The 20,311-nt window shown below is 40.3% G+C and overlaps 1 protein-coding gene across 4 annotated transcripts in view; it reads left to right on the forward strand.

The window, feature by feature from the left end:
- The window catches only part of LOC126236766 (conserved oligomeric Golgi complex subunit 4), a 128,836-nt gene that overhangs the window by 24,665 nt on the left and 83,860 nt on the right, over positions 1 to 20,311 (forward strand). For all 4 annotated transcript variants that reach the window (XM_049946336.1, XM_049946334.1, XM_049946333.1 and 1 more), the window contains exons 3-5: positions 9,784 to 9,961; positions 10,065 to 10,261; positions 10,809 to 10,965. In XM_049946336.1, the coding sequence (XP_049802293.1) occupies positions 9,784 to 9,961; positions 10,065 to 10,261; positions 10,809 to 10,965 (532 nt within the window). The remainder of the gene's footprint in view (positions 1 to 9,783; positions 9,962 to 10,064; positions 10,262 to 10,808; positions 10,966 to 20,311) is intronic.

Raw genomic sequence — 20,311 nt, forward strand, 5'->3', positions numbered from 1 at the left:
CTAGGTATGGCCTTGCCAAACACGACTTGTAGAACTAAACCACAGAAATTACCGTGTTGACATTTTCTGCAGTCTTGCCAATGCCTTTAATTTGTGCAGATCGTAAATTGCATCATGTAAACTAGAATAGTATGATGTGATGGGTATTCCCTTTACACGAATAGAGTCGTATCTTAACAGTAGAAAACAGATGTCACATTAACAAATGATGCAATAAGAATAAGATTAAATTTGGAGAGAAAAAACATAAAATATGGAGCTTGACCCTCTCCTGTTCTAGCCTGAGATAAATGATTTACCATAAACATTTGAGAAGTCTGCAAAACCCGTCATGTTGGCTGATGTCACAAATAGACTGATAAAAGGGTCCAAACTCGCCCATGCGAGGTACAGCTAAGAGAATAATGAAACAGGCGTACAACTGGCCAACAACAGACAGTGTAATCTTTAACCATACACAGACTTCTAAACAAACAAAAATTATTTAAAAGTACCAGAAGTAGAATAAGTTCGCATGCACTGGATGAGGCTCAATTTGTGCAGTTGCTAGGCACCTGGATGGAAGTTTCTAGGCACCAGGGCAGCTAATAAACTTGAGTTGGCACCAGCAAATGGATAAATCAATCAAAAAGTTCAGAGCCGTATGCTTTATACTTAGACTCGTTATGTTGGTGCGCAGGCAGACTTCTAAATCTACATCTACATACATACTGCACAATCCATCATACGGTGCGTGGCGGAGGGTACCTCGTACCACAACTAGCATCTTCTTTCCCTGTTCCACTCCAAAACAGAATGAGGGAAAAATGACTTCCTATATGCCTCTGTATGAGCCCAAATCTCTCTTATCTTATCTTATCTTTGTGGTCTTTCCGTGAAATATAAGTTGGCGGTAGTAAAATTGCACTGCAGTCAGCCTCAAATGCTGGTTCTCTAAATTTCCTCAGTAGCGATTCATGAAAAGAATGCATCCTTTCCTCCAGAGACTCCCACCTGAGTTCCTGAAGCATTTCCATAACACTTCCGTGATGATCAAACCTACCAGTAACAAATCTAGCAGTCCGCCTCTGAATTGCTTCTATGTCCTCCCTCAATCTGACCTGATAGGGATCCCAAGCACTCGAGCAGTACTCAAGAATAGGTAGTATTAGTGTTTTATAAGCGGTCTCCTTTACAGATGAACCACATCTTCCCAAAATTCTTCCAATGAACCGAAGACGACTATCTGCCTTCCCCACAACTGCCATTACATGCTTGTCCCACTTCATATCATTCTGCAATGTTACGTCCAAATATTTAATCGATGTGACTGTGTCAAGCACTACACTACTAATGGAGTATTCAAACATTACGGGATTCTTTTTCCTATTCATCTGCATTAATTTACATTTATCTATGTTTAGAGTTAGCTGCCATTCTTTACACCAATCACAATTCCTGTCCAAGTCATCCTGTATCCTCCTACAGTCACTCAATGATGACACCGTCCCGTACACCACAGCATCACCAGTAAACAGCCGCACGTTGCTATCCACCCTATCCAAAAGATCATTTGTGTATATAGAAAACAACAGCGGACCTACCACACTTCCCTGGGGCACTCCAGATGATACCCTCACCTCCGATGAACACTCACCATCGAGGACAACGTACTGGGTCCTATTACTTGCTAGCATACTTTAATACGATACTGTTGTAAGGCATAATCTTACAGACCAAAGCAACTATGGTTAAAGGCATTTATTCCTCAGCAACATGCAGTACGGATATTATGTAAAGTTGATAACTGAACAACCTGCAGAAATTTCTTCAGGGACCTAGAGATTCATACATTTCCCTGTCAGAACACATTCTTCCTAATACTATTTGTGGTTGATAACAAAAGAGAATATAGAATGAATTGTGTAATTCACAGCAACAATACTAGACATGCCAGTAATTTCCATGTAGATTTTGCTTCCATATCTAGTGTTCAGATTTAAGTTTTATGTTCTGATGCTGTATCAAATTATCACTGGACATCAAACAGGAAACTGAAAATCCCCAAATAGCAAAAAATAAAGTAAAAGGATACCTTATTATGCAATATACACTATGTGATCAAAAATATCCGGAGACCTAGTTCTATAGGATTTGGGTCAGGACGTTGTGCAGGCCGGTTCATTACAGTTATTGTCGTGTAACCACTCCGCCACAGGCTGTGCATTATGAACAGATGCTCGATCATGTTGAAAGATGCAGTCGCCATCCCCGAATTGCTCTTCAACAGTGGGAAGCAAGGAGGTACTTAAAACATCAATGTAGGCCTGTGCTGTGATAGTGCCATGCAAATCAACAAGGGATGCAAGCCCCCTCCATGGAAAAACACGACGACACCATAACACCACCACCTCCGATTTTTACTGTTGGCAGGTGACGTTCACTGAGCATTCTCCATACCCACACCCTGCCATCAGATCGCCACATTGTGTACCATGATTCGTCACTTCACACAACAGTTTTTCCACTATTCAATCATCCAATGTTTACTCTCCTTACACCAAGCAAGGCGTCGTTTGGCATTTACTGGCATGAGCAGCCGCTTGACCATGAAATCCAAGTTTTCTCACCTCCTGCCTAACTGTGATAATACTTGCAGTTGGTCCTGATGCAGTTTGGAATTCCTGTGTGATGGTCTTTATAGATGTCTGCCTATTACACATTACGAACCTCTTCAGCTGTTGGCAGTCTCTGTCAATCAGCAGACAAGGTTGGCCTGTATGCTTTTGTGGTGTACATGTCCCTTCATGTTTCCACTTCACTATCACATCAGAAACAGTGGACCTAGGGACATTTAGGAGCGTGAAAATCTCGCGTACATACTTATGACACAAGTGACACCCAATCACCTGACCATGTTCAAAGTCTGTGAGTCTACTTAACTCTAATACTCATATTAGACAAAATCAGACAATGGAAACTCCAGATTGGAATATCAACAGTATTAGGAAAATGATAGATTGCTACTCACCATAAAGATGGCCCACTGAGTTGCATACAGGCACAACAAAAAGACTGTTACACATTATAGCTTTTGGCCAAAGCTTTCTTCAACCAAGAAAACACACACACACACACACACACACACACACAAGCAAGCACACCTCACACAGACATGACCACTAACACCAGCAGCTCTGAGCAGTCAGAGCTGAAGTTGGTAGTGATCATATGTGTGTGAGGTGTGCTTGCTTGAGTGAATATGTGTGTGTGTTTGTGTTTGTGTTTGTTTGTTTTCTTTACTGAAGAAGCCTTGGGCCAAAAATTATAAATGTGTAACAGCCTTTTTGTTGTGACTGTCTGCAATTCAGTGGGCCATCTTTATGGTGAGTAGCAATCTGTCCTTTTCCTAATATTGTTTATATTAGACAGATCTTCACTTTACCAGTATATAAACAGTTCATAGTTTTCTGTGTAAAACTACACAAACGTTATGTTTGAAATTGAGTTGCAGACAGTCACAACACAAAACCTGCTATACATTTGAGCTTTCAGCTGAAAGGCCTTCTTCTACGGTAGAAAACACACACAAAGATGCATACAGGCACAACTCACACACGACAACTGTCTCATCGTGGTGGGGACAGGGTAAGGCTGCTTGGTGCTTTCAGGAGGTTTGGGGGAGGGGGGAGCAGTAGGAAAGAAGGTAAGTAGAGGAGGTAAAAAGACTAGTGGGTGTGTTTATGGAATAGAAGGCTACGTTGGAGTGGGAGCCAGGAAGGGGATAGGTGGGTGAAGGACAGAGACTGGCAAAGGTCAAAGTGAGGGAGGTTATGGGAACGTAGAATGTATTGAAGAAGGGAGGATTTCCACCTATGCATTTCAGAAAAGCTGATGCTGGTAGGAAGGATCCACGCGGTGCAGGCAGTGAATCAGTCATTGAAGTGAAGCATGTTGTGTTGGGGAACATATACAGCAGCTGAGTGGTCCAGCTGTCCCTTGGTCACAGTTTGTTGGTGGCCATTTGTGCGGACAGACAACTTGTTGGTTGTCAAGCCCACATAGAAAGCAACACTTTGCCTCATGGCTCACATCACTGCAATAGATCTAGGTGCAAGACCTGTCCTATATACCCTCCCACTACCACCTATTCCAGATAATTCACAGTCATCACCTATATCATCAGAGGCAGGCTACTTGTGAAAGCAGTCAAGTGGTCTACAAACTTAGCTCTGCTTCCTATTTGGGCATGACAACCAACAAACTGACTATCTGCATGAATGGCCACCAAGAAATAGCAGCCAAGAGAAGGCTGGGCCACCCAGATGCTAAATGTCCTGTCCAATACAACATGCTTCATTCAATGATTACTTCACAATCTGCACAATCTGGGTCCTTCCTAATAATACCAGCTTTTCTGAATTGCACAGGTGGTAACTATCTGTGCAGTAAATCTAACATCCATGTAACCGCTCTTGGTCTCAACCTTTGCTACTCCCTTTCTTTCACCCACCTATCTCCTCCCTTGCTTCCACTCCTACACATCCTTCTATTCCACCGACACACCCACTAGTCTTTTTCCCCTCGTCTACTTATCTCCTTTCTGTACACCTTCCTCTCCCCACCCCAACCCTCCTGACAGCACCGGGCAACTTAACCCTGTCCCCACAACATCCCTGCATGCTCCCACAAGCAGCACAACCCCCCCCCCCTCCCCGCAACCACCCACCCACTGCTACCCTGCTCTGCCATCCCTCCCTGCCCCAGCCTCTTCCTTACCACCACCACCACCACCACCACCACCACCACCACCACCCCCCCCCTCCCCCCCTTAACAGATGCTACTCCCATCAGGCCCTGTGGCTCACAGTGGCCAGAGACAGTGGTCATGTGTGCATGAGTTGTGCCTCCATGAATGTGTGTGTGTGTGTGTGTGTGTGTGTGTGTGTGTGTGTCTTCTACCTTAGAAGGAGGTCTGTTGGCAAAAGCTTAAATATATAGCAGTCTTTTTGTTGTGCCTGTTTGTGACTCAATGTCTCCTGTATATGGTGAGTGACAGTCTATCCTTTCCATAATATTGTCATTATTCCTGAATTTTCCATTGTTTGATGTGTTTGAAGTACTGGATAAAAGTGTTACTAGAATCTTGGTTTTCTGTTGGAAAGGTCACAATTCATAATAATTGACCAGAAGTCATCAAGTAAAATAGAAGTGTTACAGTCCCTCTACTGTTCCTGATCTATATAAATGACTTAGGAGACAATCTGAGCAGCCCTATTAGATTGTTTGCGGATGATGCTGTCATTTACCATCCAGTTAAGTCATCTGAAGACCAGAATGAGCTGCAAAATGATTTAGACAAGATATCTGTTTGGTGCAAAGAGTGGAAATTCACTTTTAACGATAAAAAGTGTGAGGTGCTCCACATGAGTACTAAAAAATATCTCTTAAATTTCTGTCATACAATCACATAAATTTGAAGGTTATTGATTCAACTGAATACCTATAGATTACAGTGATGAAAAATTTAAATTGGAACCATCACAGAGAGAATGTTGTGGGAAAGATCAACCAAAGACTGCATTTTAAAGTCAGAGCAATTAGAAGAGGCGACATAACTACTAAAGAATCTTCCTCCACTACACCTGTCTTAACTCATCTGGGATACTATTGTGTGGTACGGCATCCTTAAGAGACAGGGTTGATGGAGGATATTGTGAACCTGAAAGAAGCGCTGCTCATTTTGTTTTACCACAAAATGTAGGAGATAGTGTCATGGATAAGACAGACAAATTGGAGTGCTAGTATTAAACAATGTTGTAGTGATAGCTTTTCATGAAATTTCAATCACCAACCTTCTCTCAACTTTCTCCTACAAATGCTAGATATTTTTTACTCCCATCTCTATTGGAAGAAATGACCAACATAATAAAATAAAAGAAATCAAAACTTGCACAGGAAGATTTAGGTGTTCATTTTTCACATAAACTACGCTATAGTCCAATACTTGAATAATAACCTGAAAGTGGTTGTATGAATCCACTTCCAAGCACTTAAGTGTGAATTTCATGCGGATTTAGATGTTGGTGTTAATGTTCTGCAGTTCCACAGCAGCTGATGCATATTGCTCATGTGGGGATTTATTTTCATGACCTATGTATGTGGCTCTGTGATATTGAAAACAGAGAGGAATCCGATAGTCAGACAAATTGAACGGCTCAGATGTGGCACCTGCAAACAAAAATATTCAGACCACCAAAAGTTCAAGAAGGTAGTTCTCCTTAGATGTCTGCTGCAAATAGTCTTCCAACCACTTGTGACAAGCTAGCCTGATTGGCAGATGTTCTCCTTTAATGTTGCCTCTGGCTTCACTAGCAACCAGAAGGAAGGTAGGCAAAGATGTTAATATACATGTTTTCACATTCAGATAGTCTGACCACCACACACACACACACACACACACACACACACACACACACACACACACACACACACACACACCTAAAATAAGCAGCGTACCTTTGTGCTTGCTGCCCCTGATGTGCCCTCACTAAAGAAGGAAAAGTGTTTGGGAATGAAGCAGAAGTAAAATAACCATTACGTTGCAAAGTAATTTTTGTCAGTACAGTGTGAAGGAAAAGGATTAGAGAGGGGTACAGTTCAGAAAAGTCACCTGGAACCCCGGTTCACGGGAGACTTAACTGGATGGGATGAGAAGGAAAGACTAAGAGTTTAAAGTGGAAGATAGGGTAATGGCAAAGATTACTAGCAAAACACTGTATTTCAAATGTGGCTCTTCCTTTGCTTTGCCAGTTCCAGTGCTGGAAGAGGTGGTGGCAGGAGGGTGCATAGGGCACGTCTTGCAGCAGGGTGGTCACAGTGCTAGGATCAATAGGGTAGGGAGATGGGAACAGAAGGAGCATAGGGTCTGACAAGGATATTGCGGAGATGGGGAGGATAACGAAAAGCTGTTCTAGGTGTGGTGGACAAAATCTCAGACAGAATGGATCTCACTTCAGGGCATGATTTTAGGAAGCCATGGTGTTGTTGAAGTAGCTGATTAATACAGTCAAGACCAGGATAATACAGGGTGTCAAGTGATGTGCTCTGAAGTTGTTTTTTGAAGGGATCAACAGTACCAGGGTGGGATGTGATGGCCTGGGAAATCTGCTTTTGAACTAGGCTGTTGGGATAATTATGTTCAGTGAAGGCTGAGGTGAGAGTGGTGGTGTATTGCTGTAAAGAGTCTGTATCAGAACGAATATATTTGCCTCGAATGCCAAGGCTGTATTGGAGAAGGGATTGGGGGGGGGGGGGGGGGGACAGTTGACATGGAAAGGGTGGCAACTGTCAAAATGTTTGTTAGTAGATTTAATTTGGACGGAAGTAAGTAGCCAGCCTTTGGTGAGAATGAGACCAACATCAAGGAAAGTGGCATGGGATTCAGAATAGGACCATGTTAAATTTAATTGGGAGAAGTTATTTAGATATTCCAGGAATTTTAACAGGTCAGCCTCACCACGAGTCCATACAGCAAAGATGTCATCAATGTATCTAAACCAAACCAGGGGCTGAAGGCTTATGGATCCCAGGAAAGCCCCCCCTCCAAGTGCCCCATGAGAAGTTTGGCAAAGGAAGGAGCCATCCTGGTTCCCATGGCTGTACCCTGATCTGTTTGTATGTGAGCAGAAATGATGTCATAGGTTTGGAACCAGATGGGGGTTGACTGAGGAAATGTTTAGCAGCAGACAAACCATATACATGGGGGGGGGGGGGGTGTTGGTACAGAGGGAATGGTATCAGCGGTAACTAGCAAAGTGCATGGTGGGAGTGGAATGGGCATAGATTTCAGATGATCTAGGAAATGGTTGGTATCTTGAAGCCAGGAACTCTTGGATGGTGAGAATGTTTGGTTTTTTGGATCTTAGGAAGAAGATAAAAGGCGTAGGTGTCTGGTTTGGGTGGGATAAGAAATTCTATGAATTGAGGTGTAAGTCTTTGTGTGGGGCCCAAGGATTTTAGGACAGACTGCAGGTCAGTTTGAATCACAGGGATGGTATCTTGATGGCAGATGCTGCATGTAGAGGTTTCAGACGGCTTAGACCTTCACTAACACATTCCTGCCGGTCAAGTACCACAGTGGTAGATCCTTTGTCTGCTGGGGGATAATGATGGAGTCATTAGCTTTTGGGAGATGTAGAGCATGGAGTTCTGCAGAGGACAGGTTAGTGTCATGTTATAAGGACCTGAGGAATAGTTGTGAAGCAATTCTGGATGTGAGGAATTCTTGGAAGGATTGTAAGAAATGATTTTGGGATAGCAGTGTTGGTGGATCAAGTTGTTATATCATCATATCTACACAACACTTTCTCCCAACCACGTGCGTCATGGCTTATATCCCTATAATAGACCTAGCTGCAGGAGCATGCAGGGATGAAGTGGTAAGAGGATAGGGTAGGTAGGTCGAAGTCTGAAGGTTATACGGATGGTGGGGGGGGGGGGGGGGAATGGAATAGGAGGGAAGTAAAGAGACTGTAGGTGTGTTTGTGGAATAGATGTCTGTGTAGTGCTGAAGTGGAAACAGGGAAGGAGGTAGGTGGGTGTAGGAAATGCTCCCACAAGCAGCACTTTACAATCCCCCAACCATACCCTGCTTTTTGTAATGTCCATGTAAGACTGTACAGTAAATGAGCTTCTGCTATTCAGAAATGATGTTTACATTCCCCTGCTCATTTCACCTCCACAGAGGTCTGAAAACATACTGTGAAAGGTTCATTTCATTCTGCATCAGATGTGGCTCTTTACCACCCAGAACTGGAGCAACTGAATTATGTTCCCTGCATGGGTTTCACCTACCTCTCGTCATGCCCTGAAATGAGGAATTCTTGCAGTGGTATTCCACCACCCACCGAGCCTACACAATATCCTCGTCGGTCCCTACACAACACTTGCTCCCAACCCTTTGCCTCATGGCTGATATCCCTGTAGTAGACCAAGATGCAGGAACATGCAGGGACAAGGTGGGTAGAGGACAGGGAAGCTAGGTTGCAGTCTGGTGGGTGGGTGGGGGATGGAAAAGGAGGAAAGTAAAAAGACTGTGGGTGTATTGGTGGAATAAAGATCTATGTAGTTCTGAAGTGGGAACAGAAGGGGGTAGGTGGGTGTAGAACAATGCTCCCACAAGCAGCACTTCACTGTCCCCCACCCCTACCCTGATATCTCTCCCCCTCCCTGCCCCAGCTTTCTCCTTACCCCCACCACCCAGACTGCTTCTTCCATCGTGCACTGCTGTTTGCAATCTGGCCTCGGCAGCCAGAGACTGTGGTCGTGTGTGTGAGTTGCATTTGTGTGTGTGTGTGTGTGTGTGTGTGTGTGTGTGTGTGTGTGTGTGTGTGTGTGAGAGAGAGTTGCATTTGTGTGTGTGTGTGTGTGTGTGTGTGTGTGTGTGTGTGTGTTTGTCTAATTCCGATGAAGGCCTTTCTGTGTCTCAGCATCTCCACTATATGGTGAGAAGCAATCTATCCTTTTCACAATACTGTCATTATTCCATCCTGAATTTTCCATAGAGGTTATGACTTAAATGTACAGTTCCCTCTAAATCAGTTTTTTTCTCTGTTGTATTTGTCAGTTTGATATATTGCTCATATGTCTCCTAACTAAGCAGTAACTAGAACACATTAAACATTTCAAAAGTAGTTGAGTCCGTTTTTTACATTTTAGTGCTACAAATAAGCGTGTTTTGCAGGTTGAGGATATTCGCTCTTCTATTGAATTTTTCTGTTTTTATTACTTTTTTGCTTTTAGAGCCGGGCATCAGAGTGCCAGCAAAGGGTGCATGATTTATTGGACCTGCAATTATGTAGCAATGGTGTGCAAGCAGCTCTTCACAATGAAGACTATGAAAAGGCTGCAGCTCATATACACAGATTTCTTTCCATGGATGAAACTTTGGTGCAGCAAACAGCTGATGATGTTGCTGAAGGTTGAGTCCCCAGTTTGTGAATTTTTGACAATTTTGTTTTAATTTAGCTTATCATTCTGCCAAAATTTTGACACCTAATGTTGTGACTATTTTATTTCAACAGATTGCACTAATGTCACAAATTCTTTCAAATTACTGCAAGAAGCAGCCTCTAAATTGAGAGTAATTGTAACCCAAAAATTTGATGAATCGGTAAGATCAGAAGATTTAGCATCTGTTGAAAGATTTTTCAAGATATTTCCATTACTGGGAATGCATGAAGAGGGATTAGGGAAATTTTCACTTTACTTGTGTTCAAAGGTAGGTCATGTATGTTCTTTCTTGAATATATTTTGGTGTGATGTCTCATATATAAAATTAAGGAACATGTTTGAAAGTGCTTTTATTGTATTTTAAGTTCCCATTTTTAACCTTGTTTTTTGATTAATGTGATGGGGTTGTTTGAGAGTATTCTTTTGTTGTGTAGGTGTGATGATGGTTCTCTAAAAAAGGTTATAGCTCCACAGGCACTGCTTGTTTGTATAAAAATTCCAATGCTCTTTACCATTCCGTCTGTTAGGAAAACATGAAGTTGTATGAGAAAGGAGAATTTCTTCTTGTGAATAGTGTTCGCCATGTTTTGAAACTGAATGTGTTGGAAATGAGTGACAACCTGGTTATTTCCAGTGAGAAAGAGAGAGGGTGTGTGCATGGGGGGGGGGGGGGGGGGAGAGTTATTTGAAGATTTAATCTTTATATATGTAGAATGAATGTCATATGTTCTGCAACATTGTGTAGAGTTTTTAAGAGTGATTATTCATATGTGCTCTTGGGTGGTTTCATTACTGAAAGCTCTTTTATTCTTCAGTTGCAGGAGACAGCACAGAAGAATTTAAGAGCAGCTTTTGAAACGGCAGTATCTGACAAGAGAGCTAATGTTATATATGCAGACACTTTGACTCTTTTATTTGAAGGCATAGCACGTGTTATTGAAATTCACCAACCTTTGGTGGAAACATATTATGGTGAGTAACCATAAAAATGTAAACAGATTGTATTCCACCTTTTAGCATGAGTTATTAAGAAAGTTTAAATAGCTACAAATGGGAAAAAATATACTAAATAAAAGACCAGACAAGTGCTAGTATAACTTGCAGTCTGAGGATTCCATACAAACTCAGTTATGTATATAGGTAGATCATCTATAAATTTTGATGAGTTAATATCAAAATATGTGACATAAATAGCATATCTTTTGATTGCACTGACTTAGAAGCTTAATTTTTTACACTGACAAGGGATAATAGAGTTTGGTATTTGGCATAAATTCATCTTGATACATTTATCCATTCCAGGGGAAAAGGGGTTTTAACAGATGGACAACAAATGGCAAAAATTTGTTTGTATGTAATATAATTACAAATTAACAAATTTTTGGGTTTTTCCATTACTTGTACTGTAAAATCTTGTTTCTTGCAAAATTTCATGATCTGTGTCAACTGGGAGTGCTCTATTGGTTGTAATGAATGAGTTTGAGAGTGTCAGAATAGAGACATAAATGGCCATATCTTTTGATTCAACTGACATAGAAGCTTAAAGCTTTTACATCACCAAGGAACCGTAGACTTTAGTATTTGACATAAATTTCAAAATGATGCCTCTAACCATTCCTGAGAAAAAAGGGTCTTAACAAATGGATGGACAGACAGACAAATGGACATTGTAAGTAAAAGTGAACTCATTCCAGATAGCTGAAATTTTAATGTGAAGAACTGTGACTTGTGTTTTGGGAACTAAATAGTCTGAAGCATTCTTTGTTGTTATTACTTTTACCTCAAAACAAGTATGTGAAATGTCTTTGTATTTTAAGTCTTCAGGGAATACATTTCAATCTTTTTTAATTGACATTTTTTTTTTTCTTTTGTATCTCATAGGAGACTAGGGTGATGCTCACATGTCCATACCACAGTGTTGCATAAGCTATGAGTGGCCTCAGGCTGATGCTAAATAACAAGTACCTCAAATATCTTGAACAGTACTGGTGAACTAAGATTCTCAATCTTGGATTTGCGTAGTGCTACTAGATCTCTATTACTCTAAGCTCTATGCGTGTATGAGTACTGATCATTAGATGTAGCAGTGGATTGTTTAGCGTTTCAGAGAAAGGAACTGGTGGCTTAACTTTCTGGACCACAAGGAAAAACTTCTTTAACATCCAGTCAACTTCTTAGTGACTCGTCTACTTAGGAATTAAATGGATTTAAAGACAAAATAGTCATTAGTAAGTTGAATCTTCAACATCAGACATAGTTTATTTGTATTACTCTTATTAGGGCATTTGAGATTCTGCTTAGGTGGATTGTGTGTTCCTTCAGATTTTCATGAAATCAAAACAATTATTTTTCAATTTATTTTTTAAAAACTTCCATTTGATTCTGTGCACCACTGGTGCCCAGTCACAATTGCATCTGAAGAGAATGCAGGCAATTTGTGCTTCCAATGACATTTCTCCTGAATAAAATGTTGTAATAGGTTGTTTCCTTCTGCCTATATACCTCTAAAGTCTTATGATGGCATGTACTACTGAGAGTTTGTTGGATTGAAACTCACTCAAATGCACTGAAGATGGCTTTTTATAGTGGAAATTTGGATATACAAGAATAATAAAAAACTAATGGTATTGCAACTCATTGCTGTGTTCCTGCCCTCCCTTTAGTCACTGTGCACAATGGTTCCATATGGAATAAAAGTTGGTTAATAGGTAACAAGTTACAAGACATGTGAAAATGAGTTTGAGTTACATGATGGTGGGAGAACAGCTTGTACAGCTTACCTTCTTTTTATATTCAGAATTCTGTATGACAAATTGCTTGATATCCCAAATCTGTTGAACACCTGTGTAATTGGACAGTTTCATTGGAGACTGTGATTGTAAATTTAAAATGTCCTCATGAAAATACAATAGTGGCAGTATTGCATAAGTTATTAAGTTTTAGTGGTGTTTTGGTCTAACCTAATGCATTTATGACTAGAACTGCAAAAATAGTGGGAAATTGAAAGGGTAAATGCGGCCAAGTATCAGAGAGGTAGCCAATGATGAACTACAAAAAAAGTGACAGTGAACCATCCATTACCATGTGTAAATGTGTCGTTCGTATCAATGCTAAAGTTGAATTTACATCCACAAAATACAGCTGGTCCATCCAGAAGAGAGTGGGCTGCAACAGATTTTAGTGTATTCTTCTTCTTGTCTGCGGCTGATGTTGTCATTTCCACATCTTCGATTGTCTTATATATAGTCTGTCTTGCGCGACGTCGTAGCCTTCTGTATCTCTAAAACTCACCCAGTTGTTGAAACATAGATTGGATTCATCTGTCTCAGTGTGAGACCTTACATCCCACACTGAATGCAATACTTAGGTTGTCAGAAAATGTGACTACGTGAAAAAGTGGCCCAGATTTTTATAAATCTTGAAATGAATGTTACTACTAATTGCATGAACCAGTTATGCTGTTTCATTCAAGAATTGCCAGTTTGATAGAAAAAATTTATTGAAAAGGATCCTCCAATGTTTACATCAGAGAATACTCTCAAAATGATTAATGTAAAAGTACCAGTGAAGGTAAGAGAAATCCGTACGAATATCACATTTACAATTATTATTTTTCTGAAGCACTTCATACCAGTACTGGTAAGGTTCCTTTGCTAAGTGCACAACCAAATCCTCCTCTTTGTTTCTGTAAGACAGTGTTACATCTACTATCACTTTATTGTTGAGAGGACAATAATTGCAGCAAATGTTGGTGTGATTTTTAAAAAAGGACATAACCACTTCCTTCGTCATGCTTATTCAATTGAGCTAGTGCTCAACGTTCATAGGCTTCAAATTCTAACCTACCTTCCATTTCTGAGACTAGTAGGCTGGGTATCAAGTAGAGCATTGCAACTTGAATTTGGCTACTCCAAATGGATCACCATCAAGCAGTCCGTATTTGCCACACCAACTGTACCCTTACTACAAAGGGACTGTTATCAATCTACTACAGTTTCTCTAATCACAGACTATACAGAATTTTGTTCTATATCGTGTATCTGTCATTTCATCAACTACTTAACAGAAAGACTATCACAGAACTGATCAAGAACTCCCAATGCACTTTATCTGATGGGAAACTTCAGCACTGTAACAGTCTCAGTATCCTTCTTACACCTGTCCCTTTCTTTATCAGGACATAGTTGCTTGCTTAACGGTGACCTATATCTTTGTGCAATCTGTAAAGGTGTCCTCTAGGCTCAGTACCTCTTCCTGCTCTCTGACTCTCACACAAATACTTTGTAGCCATCTGTGTACTCTCCAGTGACAACTTCCGTTCATAGATATATCCGATGAAGATAGCTGTAGGACGAAGAGAATTATTAGTTTCTCTATGTTTAGAGAGAGCTGTTATTCTGCAACTATATACTCAATTAGTGAAAGGCCACTCCAGTTGTTGATATATTCTTTATTTAAATCCACAATCAGTTTCAGCCTTCAAATACTGTGTCAAAGCCAAAACTTATTATGGACTTAAATAAAGAATATATTAACAAATTGAATGGCCCTTTCATTGATTAAGAAATACAATTGCCCAGCTGGATTCTCAGCGACATTTAACTGGACATTTATAGTCAGTGAGCTATGTTTGAATTTCACGAATGCATCAAAATCAGGTGCAGGTAGATAGCACTGCAGATGTCTCCCTGCAAACCTGGACACTTTCCATTGCTAAATCAGAAATCAGATACATTGTTGAAGAGAGCAAGAATGACTTGCAGAAGTGTTCCCCTCCCCTGACTACAGTGACATAATGACAGAGACATAGGGTTCAATGTTTGAAAAGAATGAGGTTCAAATCCTAGCTTAGTTCTCATCAGTATTTCTAAATCACTTCAGGTGAATATTTCCAGGAATATCTTCCTAAATATATTCCACTTCCCTCCAAGATCATCCTATATATTCTTTTCTGTATCATCTACAAACTGTGTAAACATCTCGTACATTCATGTAATTTTTTTTATTATTAATGTTTTTTTTCTCTGATCATATAAAAAAGTAATAATCACTTCCATGAAGTTTCTACAGACATTGTAAATTGTTGCATTCTTAATTTAATCTATCTTCGTCTTTTATGTTAGTTACATGTTCCATAGATTGTTTGAACAATTCTTTTATCAAAATGATGTAGAACAAGTCAATTTACAGAATATGTGTACATGATTAGTGCTAACATTAATGAACACATTATCATTTTATTACTGCTTCATCATTTTATTACTGGTCATACAATTACACTTAAAAACACCTGTCTTTTTTACTGGCTGTCAGTTTTTAAGTAGCAATTCTTCACTGGAATAGAAGCAGTTGTCCAGAAGAAGTACTATTTTTCGTAACATGAGCAGGCGCACGGTGCACTTTGTACGCATGTAAAGAGCTGTCTTTATGTTACCAAGGTAAACATGTATCCCTACCAACTGCTTATTCAATTACTAATTATCTCGTAGCTAACTGTCTCAGTGTGGGCCGTTTCAGCATCCCTGAATATGGAAGTTAATAGGAATACAAAAAAAGGGAGGAAGGTTTATCTGTTTAGCAAGAGTAATAGAAGGCAGATTTCAGGCTACCTAACAGATCAAAATGAAAATTTCTGTTCCGACACTGACAATGTTGAGTGTTCATGGAAAAAGTTCAAGGCAATTGTAAAATGCGTTTTAGACAGGTACGTGCCGAGTAAAACTGTGAGGGACGGGAAAAACCCACCGTGGTACAACAACAAAGTTAGGAAACTACTGCGAAAGCAAAGAGAGCTTCACTCCAAGTTTAAACGCAGCCAAAACCTCTCAGACAAACAGAAGCTAAACGATGTCAAAGTTAGCGTAAGGAGGGCTATGCGTGAAGCGTTCAGTGAATTCGAAAGTAAAATTCTATGTACCTACTTGACAGAAAATCCTAGGAAGTTCTGGTCTTACGTTAAATCAGTAAGTGGCTCGAAACAGCATATCCAGACACTCCGGGATGATGATGGCATTGAAACAGAGGATGACACGCGTAAAGCTGAAATACTAAACACCTTTTTCCAAAGCTGTTTCACAGAGGAAGACCGCACTGCTGTTCTTTCTCTAAATCCTCGCACAAATGAAAAAATGGCTGACATCGAAATAAGTGTCCAAGGAATAGAAAAGGAACTGGAATCACTCAACAGAGGAAAGTCCACTGGACCTGATGGGATACCAATTTGACTCTACACAGAGTACGCGAAAGAACTTGCCCCCCTTCTAACAGCCGTGTACCGCAAGTCTCTAGAGGAACGGAGGGTTCCAAATGATTGGAAAAGAGCACAGGTAGTCCCAGTCTTCAAGAAGGGTCGTCGAGCAGATGCGCAAAACTATAGACCTATATCTCTGACGTCGATCTGTTGTAGAATTTTAGAACATGTTTTTTGCTCGAGTATCATGTCGTTTTTGGAAACCCAGAATCTACTCTGTAGGAATCAACATGGATTCCGTAAACAGCGATCGTGTGAGACCCAACTCGCTTTATTTGTTCACGAGACCCAGAAAATATTAGATACTGGCTCCCAGGTAGATGCTATTTTTCTTGACTTCCGGAAGGCGTTCGATACAGTTCCGCACTGTCGCCTGATAAACAAAGTAAGAGCCTACGGAATATCAGACCAGCTGTGTGGCTGGATTGAAGAGTTTTTAGCAAACAGAACACAGCATGTTGTTATCAATGGAGAGACGTCTACAGACGTTAAAGTAACCTCTGGCGTGCCACAGAGGAGTGTTATGGGACCATTGCTTTTCACAATATATATAAATGACCTAGTAGATAGTGTCGGAAGTTCCATGCGGCTTTTTGTGGATGATGCTGTAGTATACAGAGAAGTTGCAGCATTAGAAAATTGTAGCGAAACGCAGGAAGATCTGCAGCGGATAGCCACTTGGTGCAGGGAGTGGCAACTGTCCCTTAACATAGAGAAATGTAATGTATTGCGAATACACAGAAAGAAGGATCCTTTATTGTATGATTATATGATAGCGGAACAAACACTGGTAGCAGTTACTTCTGTAAAATATCTGGTAGTATGCGTGCGGAACGATTTGAAGTGGAATGATCATATAAAATTAATTGTTGGTAAGGCGGGTACCAGGTTGAAGTCATTGGGAGAGTGCTTAGAAAATGTAGTCCATCAACAAAGGAGGTGGCTTACAAAACACTCGTTCGACCTATACTTGAGTATTGCTCATCAGTGTGGTATCCGTACCAGATCGGGTTGACGGAGGAGATAGAGAAGATCCAAAGAAGAGCGGCGCGTTTCGTCACAGGGTTATTTGGTAACCGTGATAGCGTTACGGAGATGTTTAATACACTCAAGTGGCAGACTCTGCAAGAGAGGCGCTCTGCATCGCAGTGTAGCTTGCTCGCCAGGTTTCGAGAGGGTGAGTTTCTGGATGAGGTATCGAATATATTGCTTCCTCCTACTTATACCTCCCGAGGAGATCACGAATGTAAAATTAGAGAGATTAGAGTGCGCACGGAGGCTTTCAGACAGTCGTTCTTCCCGCGAACCATACGCGACTGGAACAGGAAAGGGAGGTAATGACAGTGGCACGTAAAGTGCCCTCCGCCACACACCGTTGGTTGGCTTGCGGAGTATAAATGTAGATGTAGATGTAGATGCTGCTAGCTTGAAATTTGGATCATTTTCTTGCGCGGATCATAAATTTTTTCTCACCTAACTTGCTGTTTATTTTATTTTACTGTTGCTCACTTAGACGTCTGTCAGCACAACTTACTACTGTGTCAGCTGAAGCAATAATGAAGGAATAGGCACAGCTTGTAAGTGTAAAACAACAGTGGAATGGCAGTAAACAATGTTATTTGTGATTGACACACTTAATGCACAGACACGTCCACTTGAGGTTTAAAACTTGCTTTCCTATGTGTCAGATATATAATGTTATCAGGCAAATGATCAAAAATTTTTATTTCTGCATACTGAGCTCCTCTCTGAGCAACAGACAGCTTTAACAGTGGCTAATAAAGTTCATTTTACCATTAGTGTTGTAGGTATGTACATCACTGTTCTTTTCAAATTGTGATAGAGTATTTATGATGAAATTCATACGTATTGTGACAGCACAGTTAAAACGCCTAGCTCCTTGACAAAGTGCCTACATGATGTCCATGGGTTAACACCACACATTATTCTTGCTTCTTGCTTTTGTGCTATCAATACTTTCTTTGTAAGTGATGAGTTACCCCAAAAAATTATTCCGTATGACATTATTGTGTGGAAATGTGCAAAATATGTCAGGAGACCGATATATTTGTTTCCAAGATTAGCAATTGACAAAGAGCAAAAGTGGCTGAACTTGATTGCTTGCGAAGCTCAGTGTTATACTTTGTCCAGTTTGAGTTTTCATGAGCATGTACACCCAAGAATCTACTCTACTTACTGGCTCCTGCTCATGTGATACATCAGTTGTTGGTATGATTCTGTTTGATGTACAGAACTGTTTGTATAGTGTTTTCTCAGGATTTAGGGAGAGTCCATTTTTAATACCTAATAATTCTGTGGAAAATATCATTTACTAACTCTTCTGCTGTTTTCTTTCTCATGGGATTTATTATAATACTAGTATTGTGTGCAAAAAGTACCAATTTTGCTTGTTAAATGTTAAGTGAAAGGTCATTCACATGTATAAGGAATATAAGTGAACTCAAAATTGAACCCTGTTGGTCTCCTATTGTGATTTTACCCCAGTCTACCTTTCCAACATTGTCTGAGCTATTCATCACAACCTTTTGCATTCTGTTTGCCAATTATGACAAAAACTACCTGCTTGTAAAACCAAGAGTTCCGTAAAATGTTAGTTTTTCTAAGAGAGCATCATGCTCTACAGTTTACACACTCTAAGGCCACAGAGAGATCACAAAAAATGTCAACTAGTGATATATTATTATTTAAAGCCTCTTCTGTTTGGTGAATGAAGGTATAATAGCATTCAGTCTTGCAACCTTTCTGGAATTCAAATTGTGAAATGCTAAGTAAATTGTTTCCACTTACTTGTGTAGTACATTACTTTTTCGAATATTTTGGAAAAATATATCAATAAGGAAATTGGATGATAACTGTTTAAGTCTGTCTGGTCACCTTTCTTATGAAGTGTTTTAATAATGGCATATTTTTATCAGTTTAGAAAAATTCCCTACGCCAGATGCACATTGCTTATATCACTAATGATATTACTTATTAAGTTGGAACAACATTTCAGAATTTTGTTTGAAATTCCATCAAACCTGCAACAGCTTTTATTTTTTAGAATTTTTATAATTTCAGTGAAAGGTGTTGGTACCACCGCTAGTTGTGATATAACACACCAGACAAAAAAGTTAGTCCGTCTTGACACATCACACTAATACTATGCAATGTTGCTTCCAGCCTTGATAATAATGACCTCAGTTTGGTGAGGAAGAGAGTCCACAAGTTTCTTCAGGTAAACCACATCCAGCTGAAGCCGCTCACTGATGATTAGATCCCATAGAGCTGCCAGACTGCAAGTATGTTGATTGCTGCATTTCGCCAACTATTCTGAATAGTCTCCGACATTTTCTGTCTCATTAATTTCTAGTGATTTAGCAGACCAGTCAAGATGTGGCAGGGTGCCTGAGTATTTGCCAAACCACAGACATATGCACCTTGTCATCTTAGAAGATGGAAGTGTCCACAGCATACTCATCATGAAATGGAGAAGTCTACATATACAATCTGCAAGCCACCATACAATGCATGGTGAAGGGTCCTTGTATTACTAATAGCCATTTCCTTTCCTGCTCATCTCACAAATGGAGTGAGGGAAAAACAACGGTCTAAATGCCTCCATACAAGCCCTAATTTCTCTTATCTCTGTGTCCTTATGCTAAATATGCAGCAATAGAATTGTTCTGCAGTCAACCTCAATGGCCAGTTCTCTAAATTTTTTCAGTAGTACCACACAAAGAGAACATCATCTTCTCTTCGAGCATTCACATTGAGTTCATGAAGCATTGTGTAATACTTGCACGTTGATTACAAATATAGAAACATGCCTTTGAATTGTTTCAGTATCTTCCTTTATTCTGACCTAGTGGGACCCCATAATCTCAAGCAGTCCTCAAGAGTGGGTTGCACTAGTGGCCTATAGACTGTCTCCTTTATAGATGAGCTACAGTTTCCTTAAATTCCTCCAGGAGGCAGAAGTTGACCATTTGCCTTCTGTACTACTGTCCTTATATCCTTGTTCCATTTTGTGTCACTCTGCAATGCTGTACCTAGATATTTAATCGA

Source organism: Schistocerca nitens, chromosome 2 (genome assembly GCF_023898315.1).
Source record: "Schistocerca nitens isolate TAMUIC-IGC-003100 chromosome 2, iqSchNite1.1, whole genome shotgun sequence".
NCBI classification, from domain to species: Eukaryota; Metazoa; Arthropoda; class Insecta; order Orthoptera; family Acrididae; genus Schistocerca; species Schistocerca nitens.